This window comes from Manacus candei, unplaced genomic scaffold (genome assembly GCF_025592945.1).
Source record: "Manacus candei isolate 608988 ecotype Guabito, Panama unplaced genomic scaffold, ASM2559294v1 h1tg000124l, whole genome shotgun sequence".
NCBI lineage: Eukaryota > Metazoa > Chordata > Aves > Passeriformes > Pipridae > Manacus > Manacus candei.
In genome coordinates, this window is record NW_026138172.1 from 1,139,551 (window position 1) to 1,155,862 (window position 16,312).

A 16,312-nucleotide genomic window follows, 5' to 3' on the forward strand; every position below is an offset into this window, starting at 1 on the left:
TAGCTCAGGCAAGAGATTAGTAGGCACCCCAAGCTGGCTTCAGAAACCAGTTGGCACCACCAGCTCAGAAATACTAGCAGGAAAACAAGTGAAGGAGATCTCTGTCAGTGAATGGGAGCCCTCTGATCAGAGCAGCTGCTGGCAAACCCACGGCCTTGGGTGGGTGATGGGGAGCAAGATTCTGGAAATTCTGTATAGATCACATCATCTGGGGCACAGATCTGCAAAAGGGAAAGTGCTATGGTGGGTCTGTGCTTCCTAAACTACAGTGACGTTTAGAAGAAAAAGACAATTTATACCTTCTTAATCATGACAGCAAAGATGAATGTTGCTAATCAAATATTTTAATAATAATTGGAAGTTGCAGTAAAACTACTGAAGGGGTTTTTTTCTTGGTGGTGGGAACACACATTTCTTTCCCTGATGATGCTTTTAATACAGTTGAGCCACACTTCCTCCAAATTTTGAGTCTGAGGCAGACAGTGGGCATGGGAAACATCAGCCTAAATGAGAGACTTTTACTAGCATTATAAGCAAGCAAAGCCATGTTTTTATAAAGTGTTAAGCAGTATTTACTGTAGGGATTGCTCAATGTGCTCCCTGTGACTCTCCTAAACACCAACAAACGCTGAACAGAGGCACGTTTTTGTGATCCTCAGTTCTCTTGCACAGATCACTTTTTGAGCTGAATGAAGGCTTATTCAGTCAGCTCTTCTTGCAGTTATTCTTCCTTTTTTTTTTTTAGTTGTTTCTTAAGCGAAGTTGAAAACAATTTCATGATGTTTTAATATCCCCAGAGCTTCCTCTTGAGCCAAAATTTGCCTGATGTTATTGAATGTCCCCACTGCATAAGCATGGAGAAGCTTTGTGGTATAGGCTGCTTTTTTCTGGTCTTTCTATGCCCTCAAATACTCTGTACTAAAAGGTCTCTCTCTCTTCTGGAGTTTTCTTGTGATTTAGTGATGAAGAAAAGGGAACACTTTCTGCTGATGACAACAATCTACAGTTGCTCTCTGCACATACAGCTTTTTTGACTAAATTAGCCTGATTTGGATCAGCAAAGACAGAATAAAGATTACACTGGATTGTGCTTCCACCATAGGGAGGCCAGTGCAAATGAGAAGAAACATCACCAGTCTAATAGCAATGACATTTTTAAAGGGTAAATCCTGAGCAAGCATAGGCTAGAAAAGATTTCCAAGGCTGACTAAAGAACTGCAACATCCTGATGGAGCCATCTACACTTCTCAAGCAGCCTCTGCATTTCCAGAGGCTGAAGGACAGACACAAAGACATGAATGGCCCTACTTTTCCTGTCTCCTACACAGCCAGGAGGATTCACACACGGTACAAGGTGCAGGACAGGACCGCAGTGACTTATTTTCATTACTTCATTTGGGAGGAACTACTTCTCCTCTATTCCATTTTGGTTCAGTATAGCACATCCCTCATCACGGTCTCTGAGCATTTTCCAATGAGACATAAACAAATCACTAACGAGGATGTCATGTGGCTGCCTCTCCCATTTCATTTCCCAAAGGCCATGTTTGCTCTGTTTATCCTGCAGCTCCGAGTGCCTTTCTATGCACATTACATGGAAGGCTTCACAAAACTTATCTCTGTGTATGCAACAACTTATCCCACAACGAGCCTATAGAAGTCTCATCAGCCATCTGGTATTTTTATTTCTCCAGGCTGAGAAAGCAATCATAGCTAATCCTCCTGCGAACTATGGAAGTCAAGTTTTATTTCTCACTTTTCTGGACCAATAACTCTTTACAGTCCAAAGTAGGCCAAAGACCCTAAAAATCTCTGTATTCCTTGACTCTTAAAGGACCCTAATGCTAGGTGTCTGCCAGAACAAATGTGGTTCCAATCCAGAAGAACAAAATTCTCAGTATATGTGGTGAAAGATCAGATATGCTACAGGAGAATCATTTCTTGCTGAACCCTGCAACTGATACATGTGTGTGCACTGAGTTTCCACAGACCCAGTGAGAAATCTGTGTGATGTTTTAGCACATGAAAATTGAAGTGGACATGTTTTTCAGTTGTCTGGAACAGAAGATGACATTTCACAAGGAACTCTTAGCTAAGGTGCCGCCTTGGGCAATCCTTGCTCCCTGGCACCATCCCCAGTCCTTGTGCCAGCCCAAGTCCTTGTGGAACCAGCACAACAACTTGGATGAGGGAGCTGAACCACAAAGAATATAACTGCTGTTTTCCTGGTTTTCAATCAGGTGGGTTAGACTGGTTCAGCACAAACATCTGCAAGGGCACTACTGAAGTCAGTGTAAGCAGTTCTGCTGCTAAATGTCTAATCAACTTATCAGCACTGAAAGGTTAATGATCAAAGTCTTTACTTCTTAATTATGTTTTGCTGGCTTGGAAGGTAATGAATGCAAATCCTGAGAATTACTTCAAGGCTTCTTTCCAAAATGCATTAAGATAAACTATAATTCGTGTAACCTACTGATACATTTTAATAGAGAAAACTTAACCTTAACAAGCAACATACACATAATAAAGGTATGAATGAACAAAAAAAAAAAAAAAACAAAACAGCTTAAGAGTCCTACTCCAGAACACTACCACAATGGCACTGACATAAATTGCTGCTTGGGGTCAGGCTATATTTAGCATTTCTGAGGAGTGGTGGATTTCCTCCTCTTGCTTAAACATCAACATGCAAAAAAATCACTCACCTAGTCTGGTAGGACCTTGCTCCCTTTGTTGAATGGACTGCACCATGTCTACGAGCCTTTCAGTCTCTTGAGGCACGTTCCACGAGATTTCTAGATTATTTTCCCTGGCATATTGCAGAACTGACACATGAACTGAAGTATCACCTGAAGCAGAAAGAAGAAAATAAACACTTTAAGCAGTGCATATGAATGCCTTAAAATAAATCTAAAGGATACCTTGTGCTTGTGATTTACATTAAGCACAACTAGACAGTGATTTTTCCATCGGAGTGTGGAAGTTGCATTTTCAATCAAAAGATCAAAACTGAACAATACCCATATGAAAAAAATACACAGCTGCTGGAAACCATTGATTTTCTGTCAGGAGTCAGCATGCAGTGCTTTACCCCAAATCAATTTGACCATGATTGGAGAATTTCACTTTATTGATCTCCAACATTATTCCTTTTCCATTTTAAAATTGTCTAAACATCACTTTTTTATGTGCACATTCTTTTGCACAAGCAGTAGTCTGATGCCCCATTTGTCAGGTGGGCCAAGCTCCCTGGATGACACCATTCCATGCAAAATTCCTTCTGTCATACATCACTGGAGTGACGTGCATGGGACATAATGCACCCAGGGAGTTTGAGCAGCACAAGCAAATGAAGAGAAATTCCAAGTTCTGCTTTCTTCTGACATCCTGGTTCTGATTATACATTATGTAAGAAGTATTAATAAAACTGTTAACTGAGAGTTGATATAGATAGTTACAAAACATCAGATTTGCAGAATTGAACCAGGCAATACATTGCTTATAATGATTGGCTGTATCTCTCCTCATGGCCTTAGAAGGACTTCTACTGTGTACTGAAGATATTTATGTATAGACCAAAATTAGTCTTTACCAATTCGTTGCAAAACATTTATGAATGAAGTTAATCATTGTTATTTCATCCACCCAAATGTTGCAGTCCTATATTGAATACTGGTTACCATCTACACTTTATAGTTTTTTCATGGAGGAGTATTTCATAGCTAGTTTATTGATGTCCTTTTGTTAATGATATAACATTTGCTATTACAGGCTTCAAAGATAAGGAAGACACCTGGACTAAAAGAAATTGCCTCTTTATTGTATAGTTTGTGTTTATTTCACTTGTCTTGCTTCTTTATATCATGCATGCATGCAATTTTCAGAATCAGTGTCTTCCATGTAGGATCTCTAAAAAATCCAAGTTATTCTACACATACAGAAATGCTATACTTTTCCTCTGTGAGTTCTCTAATTATCACCTCTTTTGGAAGCACAAGTATAACACAAACATGTCAAAACCCAGCGAGAAACACCACCAGTAACAGCAGTTGCTTCCTGGAAATGGTTTAATGCTGAATTGAAAAAGTACAATTCTAATTAAGAAAAATAATCCAGGTTTGTTAAATGCTACTGGGAAAACAAGGGATCCTGTGTAGCCCTTGCCATGTGGATGGACTTGGTACAATGGCACAAAAAGACCAAAACCTTGCAGTCAGACCAAACCTGAAGCAAAACCCCTCTGAATTACCCATTCTGATTTGGACCAGAACTGAACTTGAGCTATTATTTTCAAGTATGTTGAACCCTATTCAGAACTGAACCAAAACCGTGTATTTTCACTTTTCTGTCACAATAATATTTAAGTAAATCTCCATCCTGTGACAGAGACCCCCTGTCCTGTTTGGCACACACAGTATTTACATGGAAGTGCTCAACACCACACGTCCAAGCTACTCCTCATCACACAGCTCACAGAACTGGATGTCAAACCTGTATCTACCTGAACCACAACAGCTTGGTTTGGGAGGAAACTGAACTGTATCTCAACAAAAAACTTGACTAGCCTGATTTCCCCGATATAAACTTCAATTGGAATGAGTTATTTAAAAATAAAAATTGAAAAACCTACGCTGAGGAGTTGCTTTGTCCTGTACAAGCAAAAGAACACCAAACATCCTGGTGTGTTTTAGTTAAAAGACAGGTACGTACTGATCACGACACTTTCAATAAATGCCCGCACAAAGCTCTTCATTTCCTCGAACTCTGCTGCTCCAATGTTGGAACTTCCATCCAGAAGAAACATGACATCCATAGGTTTGTTGCACAGCTCTGAGGGTGGGGTGGAGGAAAAGGGAAAAAGGTTATTTTATACATGATAAGCAGAAGTAGCATCTGCTAATCTATGGGTAGGAGCAGAAAGGGTAGATATATTTGTATCTTGGGAAAACAAAGCAGGATAATGACCAGTTAAAACAGTAAGTGATGCCCCTTTAATGAAAACCCTGAGATTCATATTCAGTGGGATGCATGAGTATTTCAATTCCTGCTTTTGTACTAATTTTATTTTACTCTCAGGGGACTAAAACAAAAACCAACAATAAACAACGACAACAAAAAAAACCCAATACAAATCAAGAACAAACAAAACAAAAACAAACTAACAAAACCCAAAAAATAACTTCATCACCCCCAAACAAACAAACAAAAAAGCAATAAAAAAAGAAAAACCCAATGAAGACTTCAGGAAACAGAAGGTAAATTTTTGTATTATACTAGAGAAGAATAAGTGGTTTTCTCCTCCAGCCGATTTGAAAACTACTGTACTTTACTGACAAAAGAACACAAGAAATTCTGAGCCTACAGAAGGCTCACTGCAGGTCTGTGCAGAGTTCTGCTGAACTGGGGCAACATCTTCATCCTCTAATGAAGGCAGATAGTCCTTCCCTGGCATTTGGACAACAATATACCAAAACAGACACAGGGGTCCTTCAAATTTCATCAATTTGAGGGGTAAAGGGAAGAGATAGGATAGAGGAAATTACACAGAAAATACTTCCAATTTTACCTATAATTTCAGTCCAACGTCTGTGAGAGCAGCATGACTGCAGTACTAATTCAGGTGCTTCTTCAATAAGTCTGTTATAACTATTCAAGATAATTGGGTTATTAGGCTGACTGATCCTTCTGAGCTCTTGGATATTTGCACCAGGGGTTATGCCTATGGGAATAACATTTATGCTCCTGGGGGGTCGTGTGATAACATCCGTGGAAGGACTGGATGACACCATATATACCAAGCGAGGAACATCTTGCCTGCCCCCATTCGCTGTTGTAAATGTGTGTTTGGAAATATAATTGAGGGCATTCCCAGTGTTGGTAGCCTTCCCTCCTTGGTAGGGTATGCCCCTCACCTTCTCAATAATATTTTCCTTTGACTGCATTTCCCTAAAGGAATACTCCAGAGTGACAGTCTCTGAATACTGCATGATTGTAACATGAATATCGTCCCATCCCACGTTCATTCCTGTGACCACCTTCTCAATGAACTCCTTCACTTTATTGAAATTTTCCTCCCCCACATTGTCAGAGCCCTCCACAAGAAAAGCAATATCCAGCTTTTGGGGAGGGGGCTTTGCTGAAGAGGGTGGTGGGGCTGTGGATCCCGAAGGGGGAAGGAGGACACCAGACATCGTTGGAGCGGATGTAGCCAGTAACAGAGGACTTTCTTCAGGTCCAAGTTCACACAGACCATCAATGAGATCATCTCCCCTGTCCATTAGTTCTAAAACATTGCTCACTCGGTAGGATCTATTAAGTGGTGATTGCCTTTCAATGAACTTGACTTGCTCGACATTGATGTGGGGCCCGATCCCCACAGGTATTACTGCGATATCTCTATTCTTCATCAGTTGGAGGATGCCGCGGACTTTTCCTGAAGACTTGCTTGCTATAAATAGCACTGCAATTCTGGCAGCATTGGTCCTTTCTGCTTTTCCAAACACGTGAAACACAGTGTATTTAAGGACTTCAGAGGCAGACGCTTCTTTATCACCAGTGTATTTTATGCCTTGGACAATTTTTCTCATCTGGGAGTTTGTTTTAATGTCTTTAAGGCCAAGATAGATTGTGGGACCACCCCTATACACCAGAACTGACACTCGGATTTTCTTTTGGGAGATGTGGAGTTTCTTCATCACACCAATTACAAAAGACTTCAGCTGTTCAAAGTCCTCCTCTGACAGTTTATTGGAGCCATCAATTAGGAAGGCCAAGTCCATCATCTTGCTGCACGAGTATTCACTGGCTGGTCGCTCAATATCCTCCTCTGGAATAGGTGTTGTCAGTGTTAGGGTGCTCTCCACGGGCTCACAGGCTACACAGGTTAAGTTCTTCCCTTCACACAGACTACGAAAATTGGAAGCAACTGTAAATAATAATGCTTATAATAACACATCATCCACACATAATAAAAGAATGTTCACACAAAACCAATTAAATATCTCAAAAGCACAACAAAAATAAAGTACGACATGAAGGATTTTTTCCCCTCCAGCCCATTTCCCCACAACTCCCCTCAAGGTATTGTACAGCTAAATCCTACATGTTTATGCACGTTTGTCCTTACATAAGCCTTTGGCAGAATGTGTAAAATCCATGTCTGAAAACTGTCCAGGAACCCAATGAGCATCAACACAGATGCCTACAAACTAATGGTGGACTGAACTGGTTAATCCAGTTTGCTTCACAGGGAAGCAAACCATGAGGCAAACCATGAGGCAAACTGGAGGCAGCCAACACAAAGTAAAACCCTACAGCAGGAAAGATGTTTTAGTTCTGATACGACTCCGCACATTTTGTACAGGGGTCTGGATTACCCAGCTTTTAACCTTGGTGAAATTAAGCCTTTTTTCCTCCTCTGAAGTGCTACGAATTCCTGGGGTTTTTTTCCTGACTTCATTTTGTTCTGAATACAACATTTAGCACATGTTTGTCCTCCATTGTTTTTTATGTCTCTTATCTTCCTGTTATTTGCCATGATTTCTTTCAGTCCCTTTTCTCATATTAAATGGTTTATTTCCAATATTTCTACTCACCTCCATTTTTCCCTTTCTATATCAGCTCCTATTTTCATTTTCCCCCATCTCTGCCTTTTCCACTATTCACCCTTCTGTACCACTGTGAGTTTTTTCCACCTCTGTCACCCTCCACCTTTCAGGAACTTGTTTATAATTCATCCACCTTTAGCAAGTCTTTAAAACTTCTGCCCTTCTGATTCCTGCTTGCACGATTCTCTTTATCTCCTAGAATCATAGAATCATTTGGGCTGGAAGGGACTCTTAGAAGCCATCTAGTCCAACCCTCCTGCAAAAAGCAGGGACATCTTCAGCAGATCATGCTCCTCAGAACCCCATCCAGCCTGACCTGAAATGTTTCCCAGGATGGGGTATCTCCTACCTCTCTGGGCAACCTATGCCAGCGTTTTACAACTCTCATTGTAAAAACTTCTTCCTTATATCCAGTCTAAACTGGCTCTCTCTCAGTTTAAAATCATTACTCCCTGTCCTGTCAGAGCAGGCTCTGCTAAAAAGTTTGTCCCCATCTTTCTCATAGGCTCCCTTTAAGTACTGACAGGTCACATCAAGGTCTCCCTGGATAATTCTCCTCTCCAGGCTGAACAATCCCAACTCTCTCTGCCTTTCCTCACAGGAGAGGTGTTCCAGCCCTCTGATCAGCTTCACTTATCAGAGCAAAGAACATGACTGTACTCACACACAGGGTGGAACAGAGTCAGTCTATATGTTCTCCTTGTCTTACTGGACAGTCCAAGAAACAGAATAGGGAAAGGTTGTGAAAGAGCAAGGATCAAAAAATGCTTGTTTTCACTGCCAGAGAAAACCCAGGATGTATGAACTAAATGAGTCAGTAATGGAAGAAGGTGCCATTTTCCAGGAAAATGCTTCACTTTACACATGGCACCTTCATTCAAGTTCTCTTAGTTTAAGTGTTCTGTTCTCTTCAGGCTTATTGTAGTATCTTCCTAATTGCAAAATGTACAGCTACTTCTGGCATTAGCATACAGCAGCAGTAGATTTATTATTTTAATCCTAATATGAACAAGGCTCTTCTAGTTTCCAATTTCCTTTGGATATTTGCTATGAAATTCATTTTTGTGCAATATTTTCTATTGTTTGTACAGATGGTGTAGGCATCTAAATTAGGTGACAGTTATGCAAAAGGATGTTTCCCTAGTGAGGTAAGTTTTCCTAATGTTCTGAAATCTTTTGTGAGCAGTGGTCAGTGTATCAACATTTAAGATAAATTATTATTACGGATTACAAAAATTAGGGAACAGAGACTCATTTATGGAGACTCTTTTTTGACCTTTTGATGGAATTCAAGGTTCTTTGTGTATATTGTTAAAAAAATATATATTTAATTGATCAGCCTTAGAGCTCAAGCCCTGGGTTTATAGCACGGACGTACCTGAGCTCTGGCAAGAGACTGGAAATTGGAAGTTTGCACCCATTTAGAGCTTCTGTGAGGTTCAGAGCACTTGGAGTTAAGGTGTTAGTTTGCCCTAATAACTGCTGCGGTTTCACAACTCACTTTCCATTAAATCTGATCAATTTACAGGATGGAAAAATCTCTTGTATTCACAGCATTATAAGTGACTGGTGAAAGTATCCATCAAGGGTCCAGACATCTGGGGAATGCCAAACTTTCAGATAATACATAATATGCCACAGGGCATTATACAATTATACAGAATGCAAACAGTCTCTGCTGCACTGCAGCCGAGGGTCCTCATCCTGCTCGGTGCACAGCACCCTGCACCCTGCCATGCATTCCATCACATTTGGAAATGCATGCATGCAGGATCAGACCGCCTTAAAATCTTGTGGAAATTGGTTTTGCAGTAACAGTACACAATTCCAACTGCTAATAATCTCAGCAAGTTCTACACTGAGTGCACATTTGGACCCTGCGCCATGCGCGGGATATTTTTTAGCGCTGGCAGAGGGAAAGAGTCTGACAACTTTATTGATGTTGAATCACACATTGCACAAAAAGAAGTGAAACATCTGAAGCCAGGAGGGCCACCTACACATGGGAAAAGGCCTTTTTTGAAAGGAATTTATGAATTTTAGTTCAGCTGACATCCTATAATCCCTTCCGTCACTGAAAAATTTCAGCTTTGGGCTCTATGTGAAGGGGAATTGATGTAAAAAGTGGCCTCCAAGTTTTCCTGTCAGCAATACATTTAAATTTACACCAATAAACTTATTAATGTTGATGTACTTCACTCCTGTCCCTTCATCCCACTCAGCATTCACTGCACAAACCCATCATACCAAGACTGACAGCGCTGTAGATCATCTCTGTTCAAAACTACTCTTCTTCCATGTGGGATCTTGTCATCTCCAACTGCACACACAGGACAGTCTTCTGGACTGACACAATCCAGGGACAGTTCATCAAGTATTTTCCCTGTTTCGAAATAGCACATCAGTAAAAAGATGCCAATTTTCACAAATTTTAAAACTAATCATTGCACTAAAAACATATAGACTCTTCTCAGGTGGGCTCAAACCTTCTGAACACTGTGTTTGGTTTTATGGCCACTGCCAGCTCAACACAGAGCAGTATCTCCTTCCTTCATAATGGTTTTTATTTAGATATTGGAAGTACTTAACCTGGTGTATAACCTGCAACAGCCAGCACCACATGGAAGGTGAACATATCTTTAGAACAAAACAGGGGAGAAGACAGGAGAAAATGGCATTTCCCTTTGTACATGTGTATTGTTTATTTCTCCCCCTATCCCCTACCTCATTCTGGTCAGAGACACCAGGGTCCAGAATAGTTATTTTGGTTCTTAAAATACCTTTTTTCTTTGCCTTCATGTCTTCTTACTCTGTCTTTAGGAACAATTTATCTGAGTTTTCGCTCTCCTTTTGGCTCTGGTTTTGCACTCTTTCTCTTTCACTCCATCTTTCCTCCCCCTGCCCCATATTTACTGTATTTTTTTCCTTTCCCTTTTCTATGAGGTACTTGTTGGGAACAGTTAAGCTGGAAGCTCAGGCTCACAGGGGGATGCCTGCTGGGCACTCTCAGGAGCATCTTAGAGGTATTAAGCCCATCAAGGCAATGGGTTTCCCCCACCATCATAGCTGCTCTGAAGGAGAGTATTTTATCAATGTCCAGGACAAGTTCATACCCTAATTTAACCACATAGCCAACAATCTCTGTTGCCACACAGCCCCTAATCCTCCTGTCCTCCTTTCCTATCCACCTGTTCCCATCTTCTCTTGTTCTTGCTGGCAGCGTTTCATCCTCCTCTTTTAGGCACCACTTCATGCCCTCCCCCACACTGTGCTCATTTCACAAACCCAAACCAAGATGATCAACCATCTCCCTACTTTGGCAGTAAGAAATTGTGGTGAAAACACAATTTTCTTCTGTCAAGCAGAAGAAAAAGATAAGTAACTGTTTAAGTAAAGTAAAAGATGGACTTACCTGCAGGACAGTGTATGTGGCATCCTTCCACACACTGCAGAGGACACTCCAAAGGCTGTGGGTGTTGGCATGTTATAGGACAAGCAGGCCCACAGCTGTTATATCTCCATTCACACTGATAGTCTAATTCATTTTTATTCAGGTCCTCACAGCTTTGTGCTATGCAGGGGAAGAATCAGAGGCAAAAAATGTCAAACCAGAGTATTTATTCACCATGCCTCTCAGAACTATGACACCAAGTGTCATATAAAGTGGACCACATATTCCCAGAAAAACAAATATTTCCACCTATAAACAATTTTTACTTATTTATTTTTTTACTACATGCAGGGCAGGCCACTTCTTCACACTTGCATCTTTTTTTTACATAATGAAGTACTAGACTAGAGTCTAGACTAGAGATATTTGGGTTTGATAACTGCAAATGCAAAAACTCCACAAACTTTAAGCTTTAATTAATGCACACACATATATATGTATTACAGAGAACGTTTCTGTCTCTAGATTTGTTTGCACCACACATTATGGCATCCTCTAACTGGTGGAATGGAGTTTTGAGGTACGACTCTGAACAGAAACGGAAAAGGGAGTGGAAATGCCAGCGTGAGCTGCCAGCCCGGTCCCATTAAGGTGAAGTTCTCTGGACATGAGTGGAAGCAGAGCTAAGTCTGACCAGCTTATCTGAGCCAAAATCCTGAACCTTTTCACCCAGTTCTTCCTCATGTACCCAGTACTCACGGCACAGGGTCTGTGACCTCCAGTGAACAGCGACCCCTTTCTGTGCGCAGACATGAGCGTAGGCTGCGATGGTGTCACAGAAACAGGCACAGTCCCCAATGGATTCACAAGCACAGGTGTCATACATGCAAATGTCTATGTAGGGCTCAGGATTCACCTACAAAAGAGAAACATGGGGCACAGTACACTCAGTGATTCCCCTCATCTCCTTCCTGTAGACATATTTAACCTTCAGATGGTTTGGGTGCTCCACTTGTCAAGAGTTGAGGTGCCACATAAATCAGTGCTGATATTGCTCCTGATGTCAGCAAGACCACACCCTCAAAGATGCTATATAAACTGCAGTTTGTTGTCTCTTACTGTTCCCCATATGAAACAATTTTATATGTTTTTAGGTCTCATTCCCATCCCTCTTGTGCAGCACCGTGGGTATTACATTAGCTCAGCTCCCCCTTCCCTCAAGTCTCAACCCTTATGCTTCACTTCATGTGCCAGTCTCTGGGCTGTACAGTAAAATCTCCCTCAGTTACTCTATAGCTTAGTCCCACGTGGTATTCTGCATTTTCCCAGGAAGCATCAGCTACAGGACAGGATGAGAGATGAGAACACGAGTCAGCCTCCTCCAAGTCCCATGTGCTGTCAGCACAACCACACCTTTCCCCTTAGCTATAACCAGTGTCAGCACAGACCACACAGAATTGAAGAATGTGAAACACATGACTCAATACTCACAAATTTTTTGCATTCTTTGAAGAGATCTCCAGACAAAATGCTGCATGACGTTTCTACCATCATCTGCTTCACTATGTTTCCATCACACAGTGGAGACATCAAGGTCTGTTCCAGGTTGGGCTTAATATTGTAAGAGACAGTAGAGATTGCATTAGCCTTGCCTTTAAGACCTCAGTGCTCCTCAAACTGAAGCAAGAGGCTCACTAGCAATTTTTCATGACAAAGGTAATTGTTTCTTTGAGTAAAGTTTCAACTCGTTGTACAACCCGCACAGATCCTGCCATGGCAGAATGCAGAGCAGAGCAGATCACCTCCTAGGTTTTCTCCAGCTCTTACTTGTACACTGCAGTTTTAACTTAGACATTTTGATGACAGTAAGACACTCTGTACCAAACACTCATCCTGAAAAATGATCTTCCACATCTCTGCAGAAGGTCAACAAGGCTCAAAAATATGACCAGACTTCAGCAGACAATATCCAAGGCCACTGCTGAATGGTTCAGTAGTCTCTCTCTCTCTCCCATTCAATTTATCTAAGAGCACAGAGCACTAGCATTGACATGGCATTTATCACTGACACTCTACAGGTTCTGTCCTGTGCCTGTTACACTGAAATGAGAAGCTGCTCCTTCTCAGTCTTACTCCTCAGTATTGCAAATTCCTCTGTGCTCCAACCAACTCACATGAACAGTGACATTCAGCATTCAACAACACTGTGGCTATGTCACACTTGCACGTAATTAGCAAAGTAACCCAAAAGATTTCATGTGATCAAGAATAAATGTTTCATTTCAACTTTCTGATCATTTAAATATTTTCTTAAAAGATCTAAAAAAGGGGTTTTTTTCTTCCCCCCACCCTCCTCTGACCATTTAGACAAATTTTCAAGAAAAAGTTTTTAGCCTTAAAAAGCATCAGCTGAATGAGATGCTTCATTTTACAAATGTCAGAACAAGTTGTCTTCAAGCTGCTTCCTCACATTTTTTGATTTGGAAATACTATGGGTTATTATTATCATTTGCCAGCTCAATATAAATTTATTACTCAGTTCCATTCTTTGAAAACTCTGTATTTGGAAAAGAGAACACAGACTCTCATGTGTAATTTAATTAGTACCCTATGAAATCTCCAGCACTGGGACATAGATAACACTTCCAGGTAGCAGGTACCCCCCCAAAATTCAGATGCAACCATAGATGGCAATAAAGTCTCATGTCCCCTTCAATATCCTGCTCTTTCTGATCAAGCCATTCCAACTTTAAAACAATAACTTAATGCTCTTTAGAAAAAGAATGAGAAGCAAATAGAAAAAAATTAACCTAAGTATTCTGTTGTTTGTAATGGACAAACTAAGATCTGGGATATAGAAATTTGGATAGGGAAATATGAAATTTTTATCTGAATTCCCCGTGACTGAAACTTACAGCTGGTTGTCTTCAGGTTAAACTGTAAAATGAGATTTCCAGTTATACCTTGATTTCAAGCATCTGGGTTGGATAACTCTATGAACAGCCCCTACACCATACAGATTGGCTGTTTTGACATTCATCTGAGGCCAGGCAACACAGCAGCATTGTGTAAGTTAATTGACCTCTTATCAGATTTCAAGAAATAACATTATTTGGCAAAAACATGGGGAAAGGAGTTAATTTCTACTTATCCTTTCAAACCTCTTTGCCCACTCCTGAGTGATACTGTAACCCACACTAATTAGTTTTCACAATTCGTTCACACTCACCTTTTCAACATCAGCACAGGATGGATTAACTTTCCAAGAATTCCCAAAGTCAACTGGATCTACTTCAAGATGCTCACTGCTGCTGGTCAAATCATTGTTTTGGATTCCATCAAAATTTCCACACAGACCACACACTTGATCCTTGCAGGGAAAGAAACACAAAACACATAAATCTTACATCTGTACACTGGCTGAGGGTTTTGTTGAGAAGTCTTTTTTAGCCTCGAGCTTTAATGCCATGAGGCTTAAAAGCTGAATTACCCAGGGTCTTGCCAAGTCCACTAAAATAGGCATGGTCTTTCACAGAAAAGTTTAGCTCTTGTTCCCATTCTGCTTAGCTGAAAGTAGGACCACACTGTCTCCAGAAAGCAAGACAACTCTAATCAGCAGTGCCTGCTGGCTGTACTTGGAGTATGGCCCCACAATCCCATTTTATTTCTGGAGATGACAGTCCTCAGGAATCTGGCTCCTTACACTGCTCTTCCTGAATACAGAAGAAATCACTCAAGGTACAGTTATTCTGAGGCACCTCAGCATTCAGCCTTTCTGTCATAGCTCATCTCCAATGAGCCAGGATTTACACCTCACAACTGAACTACCAGGAAAGCAAGGCAGTCTAATGGTATTACCAAAGAAAAGCCTTTATTTTCAAGCAAGTGCCTAATACTCCATGGAAATCTATCAGCAAGTCTGCATTAAAAAAAGAATGCTGTTCCCCAGAGAGAGGGTAAGGGCATTCTTTAGTGAGAATAAGAAGAAAAGCAAAAAACACTTACTTTGAAATTGCCTTTTAAGATAACAGAGACTCCCATGGCCAGATCCCAGGTCACACTGATGCTCTTGCCCAGTAAAATGATGTAATAACGGCCAGACTTCATGACTTCTAAATTATTTTCATCATTAGGAGGTATCTTGATGTTCACCTGAGCAAGAGAAGCACATTGTGCTATCAACAGTGGCTCTAGTCACTATTTCAAGTCCCAGTGGAACACATGCTCATAGGTTAACAGGTACTTTCAAACATGCTGTTCCCTAGAGAGTTCCCACACACTATCCAGATGCTCCAGAGCAAAACAGAAAATTGGGATACAAGTGCAGTATTTCAATCTCATCCCATTTCTATAACTTTTGGATGTGGTCCCTCATGCTCCCAGGAAATAACATACACTCACCACAAATACTGACACACAGAGCAGTGAGAGGTGATAAAGAAGACAGGGTATTCCTAATTAATGATCAGTTTAGTATTTGGTCAATGGTTCACTGAATAATTACATGTTGGTTTTTAGTTTTTTGGGGTTTTTTTGTTTTTATTTCATATTTTTAGGAAACTAATTCTGTGCTCCTGAGGGCTGGCAACAACCAAGGGATTGGCTAGGTTTGAGTTTAATAGGAACTAGAAAAACCACATGCATCAGTGGCTTCTGAAGGACCAGAGTCTGATCTTGAAGTCAGGAAGAACTTTCTTTCCAACTCCACACCAACAGGAAAAATCCAGAGAGATTCCTTTCAGCGTATCTTCATTTTTCCATCGCTTTCCCTTCCCCTGTGACTATTTCTCTTCCATCTGGCTGCAACTTCACTGCCTCCAGCTTCTAAGAATTTAAGAGATTAATTTAAAACACCTTCTTTCACACCATAATCCCCTTTCAATGGGTACTCTAATAGAATTATTAACCACATTTGGAAAGAAAAGTCTGGCACAGCTGTTACTTTAAGCACCATTAATGCATTAACTGCTTAATTGTGAAAGAGGCAGATGAAAAGTTTCAATCAGTACAATCAAGGGAGAAAGAGGAGCCCACAAACTATTCATCCACTCCCTAGTTTGAGGGAGAAATATTTCCTTATTCCACTATTCTTTCTTGCTCAATTCAGCAAAAGCTCAGCAATGAAATTCAGTTCTCTTCACCTCTGAGTTATCATCAGAAACTTTTATCCCCAAAGAAGACAGTTCACATCTTCCATGGATCTCCTAAGGAGGGCCTTCAATGTTTTTAGAGGAGAACATGTTAAAAATATTTAGGTACTGGAAGTTCTTTTACCTTCTCCTATGGCCCATGTATGACTACACAGCCTAGTCAC

At 40.7% G+C, this 16,312-nt stretch overlaps 1 protein-coding gene across 1 annotated transcript in view; it reads right to left on the minus strand.

Moving 5' to 3' along the window:
• Positions 1-16,312, minus strand: part of VWF (von Willebrand factor) — a 132,589-nt gene that overhangs the window by 56,506 nt on the left and 59,771 nt on the right. Inside the window, exons 22-30 of the mRNA XM_051770709.1 lie at positions 15,004-15,150; positions 14,228-14,368; positions 12,490-12,609; positions 11,758-11,914; positions 11,020-11,178; positions 9,855-9,990; positions 5,567-6,906; positions 4,711-4,830; positions 2,706-2,849 (exon numbers count right to left, since the gene is read on the minus strand). Of these exons, the coding sequence (XP_051626669.1) occupies positions 2,706-2,849; positions 4,711-4,830; positions 5,567-6,906; positions 9,855-9,990; positions 11,020-11,178; positions 11,758-11,914; positions 12,490-12,609; positions 14,228-14,368; positions 15,004-15,150 (2,464 nt within the window). The remainder of the gene's footprint in view (positions 1-2,705; positions 2,850-4,710; positions 4,831-5,566; positions 6,907-9,854; positions 9,991-11,019; positions 11,179-11,757; positions 11,915-12,489; positions 12,610-14,227; positions 14,369-15,003; positions 15,151-16,312) is intronic.